This window comes from Etheostoma spectabile, chromosome 4 (assembly GCF_008692095.1).
Source record: "Etheostoma spectabile isolate EspeVRDwgs_2016 chromosome 4, UIUC_Espe_1.0, whole genome shotgun sequence".
Taxonomy (NCBI): Eukaryota; Metazoa; Chordata; class Actinopteri; order Perciformes; family Percidae; genus Etheostoma; species Etheostoma spectabile.
Genome location: NC_045736.1, coordinates 17,072,308 through 17,089,463, shown reverse-complemented (window position 1 = coordinate 17,089,463; position 17,156 = coordinate 17,072,308). Strand labels below are relative to the sequence as shown.

Here is a 17,156-nt window from a genome sequence, read left to right as displayed (position 1 = left end):
TTACAAACTTTATTGTAGTTGGTGCAAAAAATCTCAAGATCTTTGATTTTATGAATCAAACTTAGTAGACAAGGTCTGATTTTTACAACATGTGGGCATGCATGATAGCCTACTGGGCCTTTAAGAGAGTGCCGTCATGAAACCTGAACCTGAAGCTAGGACCAATGATTCATTTAAGTCATTCCAGAGCTGCAAGACACGTGACCGAGGCAAACAAACTGGAATAGAGAATTACTTTCATCACATAGTACAATATAATGACAATGAGTCATATTAGGAATGTCAAAATAGATCACAATATGTGTCACTGTCATGGCTTAAAAACCAACTTGCTTCTGATCACTCAACCCCTTCTGACCTACTTGCTGTCTGCCACAACACTGTCTATTTTGGGTTAGTAGCTCAGAGGGCCACAGCAGTGGAGGGGGTACATATCTTTCTCTTGCAATTGCTCAAACCCTCTCTAAGACCCTCGACTGACACATTTGGCAACATCAACGATACATGAAAAACATGGGCATTTACTGGTCTTTTAGACCTAAGAACACAGGAGCTGATGTGTGGTAAGGATTTTACAAGGGACTGCTGTAGGACGTGGACAGATGTAGCGCTAACTTAGAGGAGTGCATGTTATATGGACAATGGTGAATTTTGCTAATATTTGTTATATCTAAGGCTAATTAGGAAATGTTGTTTATTAAAATAGTGGCTGCTTAATATCTGAAGTTGATGAAAATATCACTATAGGTTTGCCATTTTTAGCTATTTTAAAAATTGGATTTTGTAATACTTAAATATGCTTAAATGGTTACATTCTTTGTAATGTTAAATTGATTTATTATAGTTACTCAGGTAATACAATACATACTATCTTTTATCTACATTGTCAGGAAACCTAAGGTTAACAAATACGTACAAAACGTTCACAATCTAAAAAGAGATTGATTTGAGATTTGATTTGACTAGCAATTTTAGTATTACAAGGAAATGTCAAACTAACCTGTGCTTAATAAACTGCTGTTTGATATGATATTGATGGATGCTCAACATTAGTTTTTTTTATTTCTTCTTTTAGAGACAATCTCCTGACCAGAGTGCATAAAATTTCCTGTGTAACTTTTGAAATATTATTGTAACTAAAAACATTGAGGCAAAATGGATCTTACAGCCAAACATGGGCTGGTGCTGCTGGACCAGCTGAGGAAGATGAGGGAGAGTGAGCATTTGACAGATGTGGTGCTGGTTGCTGAGGGCATTAGCTTTCCCTGTCACCGGGTTGTTCTATCCGCCTTTAGTCCATACTTTCGTGTGATGTTCACATGTGGCCTGCGTGAGTGCAACACCAGAGAAATATTTCTGCGTGACACCCCTGCAGACAGCCTGTCCCTCCTCTTGAACTACATGTACTGCTCAGATCTTCCTCTTACTAACGACAATGTACAAGGCATCTCTATTGCAGCTTTTCTGCTGCAGATGGATGACGTCTTTACTCGCTGTCGGCAGCACATGATCGAGAACATGGATGCCTCCAACTGCCTTGGTGTGTATTACTTTGCCCGGGACCTCGGTGCAGAGGAACTGGCTGACCATGCTCAGCGTTTCCTGAGGCAGCACTTTGTCCAAGTCTGCCAAAATGAGGAGGTCCTGGAGCTGGAGGCCCATCAGCTAGGAAAGCTCCTGACTTCTGATGACCTTAATGTTTCACGAGAAGAGACCATCTTAGATGTGGTCCTTCGCTGGGTCAAACACAGCACTCTGATGGATGGAGAAGTCCGTGTTCTGCACCTTCCAGAGTTACTGAGGAAGGTCCGTCTGCCACTGATAAATCCTGACTATTTAAGAGAGGCGATGAAGAGAAACACGGCCCTGCTGGCTGATGCTGAATGTCTAGAGATACTCAATAAAGCCTTGGAGACCACAGCAATGCATCCCTCAGCTGCCCCACGCAAACTAAAGCTGCGGTATGGCATGGAGACCACAGATCTGCTGCTCTGTGTTGGAAACGATGGTGGTGGGATTAGGTCAAGATATGGGACCTATACTGAGCGCAGCTTTTGCTATGCCCCATCCACAGGCCGTACCTACTATATCACTTCACCTCGCTATGCAGAGGCTCTGGGGTATGTGTGTGCTGGGATTGTGACTGAAAGAAATGACATTATAGTGGCAGGAGAGGCAGGTGCGCGAAGAATGGCTAGACAGAAGGACATGAATGTTGAGATTTACAGGTGAGATATTAGGTGTCACAGCTGATAGCTCTGTATTTGCACACACACAGAGGTTACTGATTATCATCTTTGGTCGCCAGGTACAAAGAAGAGGCCCAAGGAAGCTGGGAGCACCTGACGTCAGCAGAGTACCGCGATTCATATGCCCTGGGGTCACTGGGTGACACTCTGTATCTGCTGGGTGGGCAGATGAAACTGAAGAATCAGTTTCTCATCACTAACTGTGTAGAACGATGGTCTCTGCAAGGAGGACCTTGGCGCAGTGCAGCACCCCTGCCTATGCCTTTGGCCTATCACAGCGTGGTCAAGATGAAAGATCGCCTTTATGCAATGGGTGGTCGAACACCTCAGGTGATGTCAAACATCTTTAACTTCTTAGCAATTGTTGTGAACTCTAAAAGATCAGACTTCGTGTGCACATTTAATATGAGCTCTTACAGTATCTGTATGTGACTCCTCTCTGACTGCACCTGCTCTGCTTTGTCACACCCTGCCTCCCCTTCAACCCTCCAGTCATACCGGATGGATGATGAGCCTGACCGTCTTAGTAACCGCCTCCTGGAATATGATCCAAACACAAATAAGTGGACGGAGCTAGGGCCCATGAAGTACTCAAAGTACCGCTGCAGTGCTGTTGTACTCAATGGTGAAATTTTTGTGATGGGTGAGATTATTTGACTCATTTTCTAAATTTTAAATCTCTCTTGGTATGCATACAGTATAGACAATATTGTGATGCTCCTGCTTCATGCACTGATTCATGTAAGAGTCTGGTGATTTTTGCAGGAGGTATTGGCTGTGAGGGTGTCGACTGTGGGCAATCACGTCGCTGCCTTGATGCTGTGGAGATCTACAACCCAGATGGAGATTACTGGAGGGATGGACCTCCTCTCCCATCTGCACACCTGTCACTTCGCACTAATGCCTCAAACGCAGGAGTGGTGGGAGGCAAGATCTATGTGTGTGGATACTACAAAGGAGCAGGTAATGAAAGAATATCCATATCCAATGAATGAAAAGTGTATGAAAGATGTTTCCAAGTGACTGTATTACCCTCCCTGTTTCTTAACTACATTTAGATCGCCATGATGATATAACAAAGGACATTTTGGAGCTAGACCCATGGGAGAACCGGTGGACAGTGGTGGCTCGGAACGCTTTAATGCATGACAACTATGACGTTTGCTTAGTCGCAAAACTTAACCCAAGAGGACTCATGTCCCCACCTGCAGACTTGGTTAAACAGTGACACAGCGGTCAGATCAGGTTAAAGTCTTTATGGGAGAATTAGCTAAACAAATTAATTATTAATGCACTTATTGCTGGGCCAAAAGCATTCATTTTTGTAAGCAGATAGGATTTTAGTGGCCCACATAAAAGAGTATCTGCGCTTAATTTCTTGTTGCTATGTAAGATGTTATGAGAATAGAAAGATCAATTGTAAATACAGTATGCTTGTCTTTTTTATCTTATTGTGCAACATCTGCAGATACTGAACAACTAAAACCTGCAGCTGTGTGGCTCATAGCATTATCAGCAACACCAAGAAATTGTTTCCTTTGACATTAAACATACACTATAATTATAATTAGGGTTGCAACTGACACTTATTTTCATTACAGATTAATCAGCCAATAAGTTCCGTGGTTAATTGTTTAGTACGAAATGTTAAAAAATAGTGAACAAATTGCATCAGTTTCTCAGAGGGCACTGTGGTATCTTCAGATTGTAATTTTGTCCGAATGGGCCAAAATCCTATTTTAATTACTGCCATACACAACAAAGACAAACAGCAAATTGTCACACATTAGTAACTAACTAGTAACTACTTGTAGCAATTCTAGTCATAATTATGGACTATGCATATACATCTGATTATTTAATAATGTAATAATTAATGTGTTTGTTCTATTTGTGCTATGCTTGCTTAAGTATAATAACATGTTTTTTCTGCAATAAACATGCACCTTAGCGATATTATGGAACATGGCTGTTTATTTGAACACAAAAACTCAATTATTTTTGTTAATTTTCAATGTCAAGTCAGCAAAATAGCTTAATTTTTAAAAGTCAGCAGAGACACTTAGTGTTACAATATTTGTTGTCAGAAGAAAAACTTATAAACTAAATATGTGTATTTGTAGGTCAGTCTATCCTAAACTCATTTGTTATTAGTATCTCTTTACACCCATCCACAGCTCTTCCACCATAAGTATAAGACAAGAAACATTTATCAATGTGTTCATTTTTCAAAAAACTGAATGACTCTACAACTAACATAGGTTATAATTAGTAGTAATAAATATAACTAACATTTTTGGCTTTTACTCTAAAAATAAGAACACAGATGCTTCACTCTTCTGAGTTCTGGGACTTTCCTCCTCCTTTAAAAGCCTACATTGTAATCCATGTCAAACAACTGCCAGAACCCTTCGGGTTTCATTGGGGTCTCTGTTTTGGACTCAGCTGAGAGCTTCTCTATGATGGGTTCGATTCCTGCAAGGCACACCGAGCTGTTGCTGTCCTGAGACCAGCAGCTGAGCGGGGTGATGAAACATCCTTCAGCTATGGATCTTGCCTCCCTGTTTTGGCTGGTTACCGTGTGCAGATCACGGCGCTCACAGAGAGGGGTTAATACATTTTGTTGTTTGTCACAGTTCATGAGGGGTCGACTGTTTTCATTTGTGACAATGTGCTTATTCCTTTGTGAGAGCACCAGTGGCCTCTTTTTGCGCCTTCTATTGCTTCTCTGAGTGAATTTCCTCTTTCCTGCGACACAGCTGGGACCTTGAGGGGGAACTTTAGCTGCATTGTGCTCAAGGTTGTATGAGTTACATGTAAGCTGTGTGCTTTCAAGCTTGTTCTCCTGCAGGATGTTGCAGAAAGGCTGTACCAGCCCTGGTGATGTCTGGATGGCAGTGTCTGTCACTCTCTCAGGGGTGGGTTTGGCTGAGTGCTTCGAGACTAAGGTGTTGAGCAGCTTCAGAGTCTCTTCAAGCATGTTTCGTTCTCTCTCCTGCTCCTCTCTCAGACACGCCAGACTATTCTTTAAGCTTTGCATATTTGAACCAAGTTCTGCTGTGGTGTCCCCACTCTAAACGGTAAAAATGAACAGTCATTACTAATCAGAAATATTTATCAACCACAAAATCTACTTTCTCCTCATTGAAACTGCAGCAATCCTGACCATAAGATAAATGCATACTATTCACCTTTTGCACCCTCTCCTCCAGTTCAGTTATCATGTCCTTCTGGGAGTTCACTTTATTCAAAAAAGTCTCAAACTGCTTGAAAATGTCACGCTGAAGACTGTTAAGATTATTGTGCACTAGAATGAAAGAATAAAAATATATAAATGCATTTATAAAACAAATATTTCATCCAACAGAAGTCAATACAATGTAAAAATGCAACCAATTTTCTGAAATTAGTGGAGATTATGGATAATCAATGTTTGACCATTGGGCAAAGAGCACCATCTACTGGCAATAATACATGTTTTTTGACTGCCTTTTTTACTAAACTAACCAGATCTACAGTATGCTGAGAGCAACTCTCAGTCCAATCATTTCAACAAAAAATACAGATCAATAAATTAGAAAACTTACATGTTGATGCAAAATTGTCAACATTCGCAAGGACTGTTTGGCACACAGCAGTATTTTTCTCTGTGCCAGCAACCAGTTGTTGGATCTGAAAAACATGTCAGCATTTTTCACGTGTTACATCTACAAAGACGAGCTGTGTAATCGAAAAAAAGCAACAGAAGGGATGCCTATGATGACTTACATTGTTGAGAGTTTCTCGAAAATTTAAACATTCTTTGGCTAAAAGATCACTGTTAAAGCAAAAGGACAGATGTAAAAATGACAGAAGTGATTAGAACTACTACTTTTAATAATCCCACAAGTATAACTTCAAGGTGGGTTGCATGTTTCAAGTGATATAGCAATGTACCCGTCAGTTTTTTCTTTTGCTTTTTTCCTGTCCTCTTCGAATTTATCCAGTATTCCAAAGGCTTTGCTCTTGTCCTTTAATTCTCCAAACAGGAAGGGTTTAGTGTGATAACTGCTTGAAAACTTTGGGTCACTTCCCTAAATAAAAACAAAACAAACAACAAAGGTTAAGAAACAATTTTTCACATAATCTGTGTGATGATGATTAATGAAACTGTATTCACTCATGGCCTTATAAACTGATTGAAGTTTTCCATGACAGTTGGCCTATATGTTATCCACCAAATGGAGAACATTTACATAATGTAAAGAAACAGGTTGCCTCTTGAATTACTGCACTTAATCATCACTGTCCATTTATGTGGATTAAAGAGTCCAACAGTAATGTTTAATGCAATTTAAGAATACATTTGCATTACATTACAGTGAGCTGACGCTTTTACCTAAAGCCATTTACAATTGCTATATATGTCAGAAGTTGTACGCTTCTGGAGCAACTAGGGGTTAGGTGTCTCGCTCATGGACACATTGGTTGATGCACCATCACCACCCCAATTCTGTGTTACTGATGGTATAAAAACATCTCTGCAAAATCTGTGATGTAAGAAATCTCTATTTTCTCACATTAAATATTGTCATAATGCCAAAACCTATATATAATTATGAAATTAATTTGTGTATAAAATTACTAATGGGAACAAAAGCACAAAAAGGTGGTAGCTCGTAAATAGAATCCAATCTTGTTTTAAATTTTCTCAAAACAACACACCTGCAAATATCCCCATCGGCTCTTGGATTAGACCCATTACTCTGCTCACATAGAAATAAAATGAATGTAACATAGCGTAACATGCATGTAAGTAATAATGCCATTAAACCAGTGGGGTTTGTCTATGCATTTGGGAATTATAAGAAATTAAGGCCTCTCATCAACAACCACTTTTAAGATAAAGTTGATCAATCTCACCTCTTGTGAACTTTGTTGGGATGTCCTGGCTGACAAACTCATATCTTGAGACATGCCTTGAGAATTTTCAGGCCAAAACTGAGACCCAAAGAATAACTGAGAGTCTGTGATACTGGAGTAGCCGCTAGTGGACACATTTCTGTTGCTTGTTTTTTTCGCCCATGAGGATTGATAAGTAAAGAAAACACAAACACACAATTTGTTGGTGCAGCAAAACAGAGACAGTGTTTGCAGAAATCACGTAAACACAGACACACACATTCAACATTGGCTGTACAAATGCAGGGCTTGATGGTCAAGCATCATTAAACTTTAAAAACTATTAACCACAGCGGCATTTAACAATTTTTTTTTTTTTTAAATTAATATAAGTATTCACATTTGGAGAGAAGTAGCTAATAGCTTATGGGAGTCACTGTTAAAAAAGCATCCCACCTGCTTCCAGTTGGGATGCTCAGCATTTCTTTTATGTTCCTTGTATGATTCATTGCCTTTGACGACCTGTTTGTAAATATAACCAGTTAGTAGCAATTTCAGCAAGTTATGTCTTCCTAAGATCATAAATTCAGCTGCTGTCATTTGCAATTAACGCTAATCATGCGAGTTAGCGTTAATATAGCTAATCCACAGCGCTGTGGAGTGTTAAGTTAGCATTAAGGGCTTCACTAGCTAGCTAGCTAGCTAGCTAGCTAACTTTAATTAACATGGAGTCAATTTAAACTTAGGTTACCTGTTTAGCAACATAAACTCGTTAAGCCCTGCTAGTCATCCTACATTTAGTGAACACTGGTTTTCGTGGGTGTAATACTAAACCCTAAAATATGTTTAACTAGACTTACAGTATACGTAATGAAGAGTGGGAATTCGGAAACGGGCAGTAAGCAAGCTCGCGAGGGTTTAAGTCTCCCGCCAAGTGACCTTTCAGACAGAGCGAGGCTAGGCTGCATTCAATGACCGTCAAAAAAGTCCAAAATACAACTTTACAGAACCAAAACAACTAAACTAAACTTAACTTCCAATTTACATCTAAATACTTACTACGATGTATTGGTTCTATCACGTGTATTTATCCAGTGTATATATTCAATGTATTGTCTTCTTCAGCCAAGCCAACAAAAAAGTGAATTAAAATTCAGAAACCTTTCATTTCAATAATATTCAATTTCATTCATATTGCAGTATACGTACATTTCATAAACATATTGTCATACAATGTCTTTTTTTCAATTTAACTTTAAAGTATCGTATGTGCTTTATAGGACGATATTTTGTCCTCAGTGGGCCTTTTTATGACGCACCAGAATTATAATACACCCTGAGGTGTTATTGTTATGCTTTTTTATAATACAACAAAAAATATTGCAAATCCTGAAATTAAATACGTACGTACTCCGGTTATCGTATATGTGTTATTATAGGCTTCTTCTTCTTATTATTTTTATTATTATTATTATTATTAGTAGTAGTAGTAGTAGTAGTAGTGGTAGTAGTAGTAGTAGTAGTAGTAGTAGTAGTAGTATTTTTATTAGTAGTAGTAGTAGTAGTAGTAGTAGTAGTAGTAGTAGTATAGCAGTATATTTTATATTTATTTATTCATGTTTTCCACGCAGACATGAAAAAACACCTAGTCAGAGTTTTATGTTGAAAAACCTACCCGGAAGTGTCCGTGCTAAATGAAAGCAAGCAGGTAGCTATGAGCTGCGCACTGACTATCTGTGGTTGAACTGCGGAGGTGTGTTGATGACGGATCTGCCAAAACCAAAACTGACTTTCTGACAATACCTCTGCGGCGGACCTGGCCTGACGGTCAATAAACCACACCTAGGAGTTTGGTCCGGTTTTCTCAGGCCAAAGCCTAGTGTTTGGCTGGTGAGTTAACTTTTGTTATGTACAGCTGCTCAGTATGTGATTGTACATACCACATAATACATATTTAAATAATGTTAGTTAGATTAGCAAATCTGTAGCTATGTCTTAGGCCGACATCATTATTTTAGCTCTGACTGCTAGCACAGTTACGATTTAACTTCATCCCAGTGACAGGTGCTAGCTAACGTTAGCTAAACACCTTGGTTGTAGGTTGTATCCTGCAACTCAACTGACGTTAGAACATGTCATGCCATTTTCTGAAACATTAAACATGTTGATTAATTATTTCGCATTTAAAAACGTAGGTGTAAAGATAAGCAGCAAAGTAGCTAAGCTGTGTGTGTGTGTGTGTATGTATGGATGTATGTATATATATATATCTAATATATAGATAGACATTATAGCCAGAAAGGAAACTTGTCAAATGATAATATCAGGCAAGTTTAGGCAGTTACAATATGTTTTGTTTACAAGAGACAATATTAGACATGCACCCAAAAATCCTGATGTGGAACACTGTTTTTTGACATATTGCGGAGAGCAAAACTTTTAAATTCACGTTGACTCTAATAAACATAATATCAGCCTTGCAAGAAACCTCAAAAGTTATTAAAAGGGCTGGGGATTGTTTAAATCATCTGGTGCAGAATCTTCAAGATTTTTGCTCACGTTTTGGTATACCCATAAAACTGCTGCCTTACATTGAGACATTAAATGTCCTTTCTACAATACCACTTTTCAATATAAAATAGATAATTCCACCTAATATTAGTACATATTTGAATACAGACCAGTGTGAATACATTCAGAGAGGCATTATCGTGACATAAGTTTTAAACTGACTAAAACTAATACACTCCTTGTACGGATAGCAGCATTCCACTGTTGTTTTGCAGCAGGGGCATCAGACTGGGTGGGGGGGACTGAGTACCCAGGGCCCTCATCCTCATGTGAGGAGGGCCCAAAAAGATGCTAGAATGTAAAGCTGTGGATGCAGGGAGGGGCCCATAGAAAATGCCTTTCCACAGAGCCCAGAATTTTGTGCTACGCCTCTGTGTTGCTGTGATCAAAAAGTATGCGGTAAGAAAGAATAAGATAATTGTCAGCTGTGTAAGACAACAAAACAGCAAGATTTCAAATGTGACAAGGCAACTGTTTCCACAAGGTATGGAAACGTTATACCCAGCCCTTGGTATTCATACAATTTAGTTTGGTCAATAAACAGCAAATTTTAAAAGACAGAACATTACCAAGTTATTAGTTAGAAGTATTCTGTATCCTGATAATGAAGTATCTGACACATTTATTAATTAAACATCCAATCAGTCAAATAGTGTGTTGTTTGATCATTCTCCTCTCCTGTTGGACTAAAACTAAACGGGTATCTGTCCTTCAGTGTGCCTCGTCAAAGTCATGGATGTGTATCTAATTCAAGTTTGTTTGATCTTTAAGGGTTTGAATATGGCTCTGTCATTCCTTTTGGTCTTGGCTGCAACTGTGATTCTTATCAGACCCGAAACACCTGTAACTAAGGTAGAAGAAGACTGTTACTCAGCCAAAGGGCCATTTTGTTCTTTGATCAGTTACGGTAACACTGATTTATTCATCTGTGAATAATGTCCTGTCTGTAGGCCCTACATCAGAACTCCCTTGAGTGCTGTGGCGAGAAGCAGAGAGTGAACAATTCATGTTCAAATGACACCCACTGTGAACCAGGTAATGTGGATGTTTTCAAACAGCTCTGATTCAAGTTGGCACACATATGAAGGCTGTGACTAAGAGTTTGGACCTTTGTACATCAGTATTATGTTATCATAATCAGTTGGATTAGCCACAGTGAAATGATGCTCTGGCCATTTGCATTCTGGCGATATTTCATATAAATACTTATATTAAATAATTAATCGATAGTGAGGAGATGTTTTAAAGGTTCCAAATTATGCTCATTTTTGTGTTAATACTAGAACATGTTTACATGCTTTTAATGTTTAAAAAAAACGTTGATTTGTCTCATACTGGCCATGGCGGCTGCATGTTCCTGTATTCACCCTCTGTCTGAAACAGTTTGTTTTAGCAACTGTTACTTAAAAATGTGAAAATTATATAAATGTTTCATGGTCACCTCTATCTTGTGGCTGTTAAATTGTAGGGGGAAATTACAATTGTATTATTGCAAAGGTATCCAAGGGCAAAGAAATGTGAAATATGTTCTTGTTTTTAATTCTTCAGGATGCTTCTTGCGTGTCCTTGACAACAGCAACACTGTTTGCATATTCTGTGACTCCGCAGCTGTGGATTTGGAGAACATAACAGTCTGCACTTACAGTTAATATGACTGGGTAACTGTCTACGTTTTAAAGTAGTTAACGTTTCTTTGTTGAGTTTTTTTTTTTTTTTTTTTTTTAATGTGCCCTCTTGGTGTTGCTCACTAGACTAACGGTGGAGAGGAAAAATCACACACAGACTACTGTCTTCCTAAATTGGTAAGATCTCATATCCACAGTCACAATGGACTCATTTACTAATTTTCCTATGTAGGTCTATTATTTTATTTCTTTACTGTGATGTGATGTGTTTCAATTATTAGAAAAAAAACCTTGTTAATTTAGATTTAAAGCAAATGTCTTTTAAAGTAAATCAATTTTAAGGGGTATTAAAGTTATTCTTTATTAAATTATGAAATTTAAGTTGGATAATACAATAAAAAATAAATAGAATCCAAAGGTATGTAGCTGTGTATGAGGGTATAAAATGTAAATGTCTGCAACAGCTGGTAAGATATTCACCATGTTTCTCATCAGCCCTTTCCGGTTCTGTGATGTTTCTGAGCAGGAGGCCCAGGTGTGGCAGCCTCACTTCTTCTGGGAACACTGTTGATCAGCCTGTTCCTGATCCTCTCTGTGGCCTCCTTTTTCTACCTCAAACGCTCCAACCGACTCCCGGGCATCTTCTACCGCCGCAACAAGGGTAAAAACAGCACAGCTCTGATACACTGTAATTATACAGGGAGGGTTTTGTTGACTCACCGCCAAGTAAATCCAACACAATTCTATTGCTATGCTTTAGTTCTAATAATTGCTGTTGACTCTGTTAAACTCAAATGTAACATTGTTTTGTGTACTTTTACAGCCTTCATATTCCAACCAAGTGAGACAGTAAGTCAATTTTATTGTTTGTTCCTAGCACACACTACAGTGGAGCCTTGTGTAAAGACAGAATGTATTTAGTGTCAGCAATGTTCTCTTCTAAAAATGTCTCAAAAAGGATGGTTCTAATTTCATTATTTCTCCCCTTCTAGGCTGTCATGATCCCCTCCTCAACAGGTAAGACGACTTCACTATCTCTATCAACTACCTGTGTTGAAACTCGTTGACTCTGCTAAACAGGTTGCAAGACTATGTGATGCTACTGAGTAATGCAAAGCAGTCAAAACCTTACACTGAAGTACAAAACATGTTTTGGTTGGAGCGTTTACACACAAGTAATTGGCAACCTTAGTGAGAAGCATTCTGTACTTGAGGACTGTTGTAGCGAAGACAGGCTTGTATTTAGGCCTGTACAATTTGGACAAAAATCTGAATCACAGTTTTGTTTTGTTTAGAATTGATAGCACGATTCTCTCCCACGATTTTTTTTTCTCATGATGTGTAACGTTTATTGCACACATGAACCATGACCAAACAACAAATTGGCAGTACCAAACATAGATTTGTTTTGGCACCTATAGCACATTGCGCATCACTTCAAGCCTGTAAACATAGAGGCTTCAATGAAGAGAAGGGAGAGCATTGCAACGCTTGGGAGCACTTTAAAACCTATTTTATACAGTCTCTGTTTAAAACTCACGGAAGAAAGTAGTAGCGTTTGTGATGCAGTCGGCTCATAAAATTAAATGAGAATCAAAGTCATTAAAATAAAAATTTAAAAAAAAGTTATTTAAAAAGGAAATCGTTAACAGGGTATATTGAGATTGTGCCCGCCTACTTGTATTCACAGAAAAAGGGATCTTTGGCATAAACGTGGTTCTTAAAAGCACAACCACGCAAAATAGCGCAAAGATCCTCTGATTCCAGTGCATGTCTCCTCTTGTTTTTCCTCACAGGTGATTTGTATGTTCTCTTTTGTTTTGTGTTTCTTTTGAAGTGAGGAAGCAGAGATATGTGAGAAGGGAGCGGCCCTCTGCAACATCAACACTGAATAATGACACCGTACCCACCACATCCACCACCCAGGTCTATAATGTGTAGGAGGAAAAGGAGGAGGTGGAGGGGTGGGAGTGCCAGGGCAGGTAGGAGAGAGAGAACGCTCAGGAACGATGTTAGATTTAGTTATCATGTGAGGTCCAGCAGTGCAAAGAAAGACCTCGAGTTGACTTGTACAAAGGTGGCCATATTTAACTGTAGCTGCTTCTGCTGCATTCTTGTCACGAGGGCTCTTACTTTATCGCTATTTATCAATAATTTAAGTGGGAAATTGAAAAAGAATCCAGTAACTAAACTGTAAATCTTTTTGACACAGTCTCTTATATTACATATGTTTTTTTCACAGGATAACTTAATCCTGTGAAAAAAACATTTCAGAATTTATCAGTAAATTTGGTCGGTTTGAATTTTTTTTTTTCTCCCACCAACAGCAGTTCAGGATCACTCCTTTGATTTTAAGTCTGAACACTGTTATTAAACCAATTTTATTGGCTGTTTGACGGTGCATGTTCGCTTGACTTGATGGATTTCATGAATACAAGACCTGTCTGTTAAATGAATAGTTCAGACTGATCTCATGAAAGGGTGTATGTATGACACGCCAATTCCTATGCCATTATTGGCGTGTTATCAAGACGCATACTTTTAACATGTTTATCTACACTGTTTGGCCTTGATTGACTTAAATTACCTTGCGATAGCGTGTGAGTTAACGCTGTAGCGAGTAGTGTGAAAGGGCTAAAATCCGTGTAAGGAGGTGTGTTGTGGTGGTGGATGGGTAGAACGCAGGACATTCACCCAGGAGACCGGGATCATGTCCCTCGTGTCATGTTTCCTAAACTCAACCTGCTTGTCACTTTTCCTAACCTCAACCGTTGCTTTCTTCTCACGATAACACGTCAAGTGGCGTGTATGTTTAAGCCCGCTGTATACAGCTTAGACATACACACGGATAGCTCAAAATAAGTACAGATAACACGCCACTTGGCTTAAGAAAGTCGGCGTGAATGGTTACGCAAAGTCATGATGACACGTTGAATAGTTTGACATTGAGAGGGAAAAGCTTGAAAGCTCTCTAATTAACACATTATACGTCTTTTAATCTTTACAAAAAAGCGAAGTGGAATAAACCACAATCCCCCATCGCGCAGGCCGGACTTTTCCAATGAATTAAGGTTTTTCCACTTTGGTTTTTGTATTAAACCATATGACGTTGTGATTATTGAGCAATGAAAGTGCTGGTAGGCGGATTGTGTTGCCTTTGGACAAAGCCTGGCTAGCTATTTCCCCGTTTCCAGTCTTTATGCTAAGCTAGGTGGCTGCTGGCTACAACCAAATTTTTAATTGATCCAAGAGTGGTATCAATCTCCTTATCTACCTCGCTGCCAGAAAGATAATGAGCGTATTTTCCAAAATGTCAAACTATTCTACTAAAGCAAAGATTTATCGAGCCAGTGACCAAGTTGAGCAACAGTGTTTTTTTTATTTGGGACAAAATCATAGCCCAGTGATGTTTTTTAATTAGGCTGTTGTTTACATGTGTATATTTATTTACATTTTCTTGCTGTGCACTGAGTTTTACTGATTACATTCAGACCAACAGAATAAATGCTTAATGATTGAAGAATGCGTCTAATAGCAGTAGAGTTCTTCTGGTGGACTGGGACATTTTAGGGAGAGTTACTGTAGGCGCTGACTGGATGATTGTTTTTTTTTGTTGTGGTTTTTATTATTGCATTTGTATTTATTATTTTCTGTGAGCTTAACCAAGGGGAATGTATTACATGTGTACAACAAATCATGCATCATGAATTACATTCCACAACAGACCCAGTCGAACATGAAAGATTTGAACTCATTTTCAACAACAGAATCATATTTTTTCATATGTGATCCTACAAAATATTTTGAAATACCAGTTTTCATGAAGTGGATTCAAATTCCAATAGATTTCTCTCTCAAAACATACAATTAATCTTATTGCACTTTATATGTCTGAGGTCATCTGCTAATGTTGGACAGTATGAATGTTTTTTTTGTTTTTGTATAGATGGCAACAATATTGTTGCATTGTCGGATTTACATGACTACTACTAACTTTTTGCCAAATGTTGTCTGAAGAAAATTGACAAAACTGTGTGCCATAACTGTGATTACTGTGCCATTATGAGCTTTAACTGCAGCCAGGAAACATATAGGCATGACGTGATGAATAATTGGAATTATATCCAGTGGCCTTTACTGTACACAATTCACAAGGCTAGATATCCAAGTTTAATTTGCTATTTAATTACATAAAGTTTTATATATTGACAACAACAACAAGGTTTTGAAAATCATGTCCGTCATCAGTATATGTGGAGCAACATCAAGTGAACCATGATAAAAAGGCAGCAACCATTCCATGAAGATTCCCCGTTTTGCCGTTGTACAGACAACCATAAGCTGACATATACATGTTTTATACAAAATGATGTATTGTTTCTGTAATGATGTACAGTAGATATTTTAGTTTCAATGCCATGAAGAATGTTCTAAAGATGTATGTAACGTTTGGAGAAATAAAGCACCTTTCCATAACTTTCCTCCATGCAGTTATATGAACTCTCACTTTATTTTTTGTGTGACACTAGTTAGCTGTTAATGTTCAAGGCAAAATTTGAATAATTTTAATAAGTCTCTTTTGTGGTTCCTGCTGCTAATAAAAACAGTGCCTCACTGTGTTCCAGACAAGAATTTCTTTAATATTTTGCTGAGTACTTTTTTTTTTTTTTACAGTGTCTTTATTTTCACTTGTGGTAACTTGTGGTAAAACTATTTGTTAAGGGTCCCATGGCATGAAAATTTCACTTTGAGGTTTTTTGAACATAAATAAAGGAAAACTCATTGTGGGACTGGCTCTAGTGGCTGTAATTCTGCATCAAGGCTGACTTTTGGGAAAAAGACTTCAGATATGGTATTAAGGGACCACTAAGGGTTAGATAAAAGAATCCAAAAAGCACCATGTCATGGGACGTTTAACACAGTCAGTACTTTTATTGTCTATACAGAGGAAGTATACCAATACAAGTCTTAATGTTCGGAGATGGAGACATATTTGCGTAAAGACAGTGATGTTGTAGTCGAAAATAATTTTGAATATCTTAATGCTGTTTTTGTTTTAGGGATGATTTTTAAAAACAAAAATCTCAAGATTTCTTGAGTTGATGCTCTCCTTCATACACGTACAGTATCTGAAGAGCGGATGTCAAAAGTGGTACCATTTTACAGTATTTAAAGACAGGTGTACAATCCCACAATCGTGTTTTTGATTTCAAAGGGTATTCAAGGGTGTTTTCTGTGTAAGACTTGAGACCATGGCTTTATGTTAAATACTCTGGGATTGTAATGACCCTCAAAGTTTTATGATGAACCAAATACTTTGAGAAAAAAATCCTATTAATGTAAATTGAAAAAGAAAAATGATATGCTTGCCTTCTTAGAAAAGAATTGACTGAATTTGTTCAGATGTCTTCTTTTTTTTTCTAGTTTATTTTTGGGCATTTTCAGCCTTTAATTTGATAGGACAGCAGAAAACATGAAAGGGGGGAGAGATGAGGGAATCATGCAGCAAAGGGCTTCCGGTCGGAGTTGAACCTGGGCCCGCTGCGTCCAGGAGTAAATATCTAGACATGGGCGCCTGCTCTATCAACTGAGCTATCCGGGCGCCTTTCAGATGTCCTTTTAAATGCACTATATACTGTACATAAAATATACATGACCCATTCAAAATGTGGCATGTGTCAGGGTGGCCTCTAGCTCACCTAGTAGAGTGTACGCCCCATGTAAGCTGAGTCCTTAATGGCCAGGGTTCGAATGTGACCCGCGGCCCTTTGCTGCATGTTGTCCCCCTTCTCCCCCGTTTCTGGTCTTTACGCTATCCAATCAATTAAAG

At 38.4% G+C, this 17,156-nt stretch overlaps 3 protein-coding genes across 4 annotated transcripts; 2 read left to right on the top strand and 1 right to left on the bottom strand.

Moving 5' to 3' along the window:
* Positions 1-314: 314 nt before the first annotated feature.
* Positions 315-4,205, top strand: kbtbd12 (kelch repeat and BTB (POZ) domain containing 12). Its single transcript, XM_032513631.1, has 6 exons — positions 315-563; positions 1,076-2,228; positions 2,309-2,579; positions 2,742-2,892; positions 3,015-3,212; positions 3,308-4,205. Exons 2-6 carry the CDS (start codon positions 1,156-1,158, stop codon positions 3,475-3,477), a joined length of 1,863 nt encoding a protein of 620 aa, XP_032369522.1. The 5' UTR covers positions 315-563; positions 1,076-1,155; the 3' UTR covers positions 3,478-4,205.
* Positions 3,689-8,070, bottom strand: ccdc36 (coiled-coil domain containing 36). Of its 2 annotated transcripts, none has more exons than XM_032513633.1 (8): positions 7,882-8,070; positions 7,587-7,652; positions 7,152-7,296; positions 6,186-6,322; positions 6,018-6,066; positions 5,837-5,921; positions 5,441-5,556; positions 3,689-5,322 (listed from the first exon to the last, which is right to left on the bottom strand). In XM_032513633.1, the coding sequence occupies exons 1-8, from the start codon at positions 7,893-7,895 to the stop codon at positions 4,615-4,617; spliced, it is 1,320 nt and encodes a 439-aa protein (XP_032369524.1). In that variant the 5' UTR covers positions 7,896-8,070; the 3' UTR covers positions 3,689-4,614. The 2 variants fall into 2 exon arrangements, with proteins under 2 accessions (XP_032369524.1, XP_032369525.1); XM_032513634.1 differs by having other exon boundaries at positions 7,152-7,290.
* Positions 8,071-8,809: 739 nt separating this feature from the next.
* On the top strand, positions 8,810-15,945 carry c4h1orf159 (chromosome 4 C1orf159 homolog). Its single transcript, XM_032513025.1, has 9 exons — positions 8,810-9,020; positions 10,473-10,553; positions 10,652-10,736; positions 11,250-11,345; positions 11,853-11,987; positions 12,150-12,175; positions 12,319-12,343; positions 13,164-13,784; positions 14,265-15,945. Exons 2-8 carry the CDS (start codon positions 10,482-10,484, stop codon positions 13,265-13,267), a joined length of 543 nt encoding a protein of 180 aa, XP_032368916.1. The 5' UTR covers positions 8,810-9,020; positions 10,473-10,481; the 3' UTR covers positions 13,268-13,784; positions 14,265-15,945.
* Positions 15,946-17,156: the final 1,211 nt, after the last annotated feature.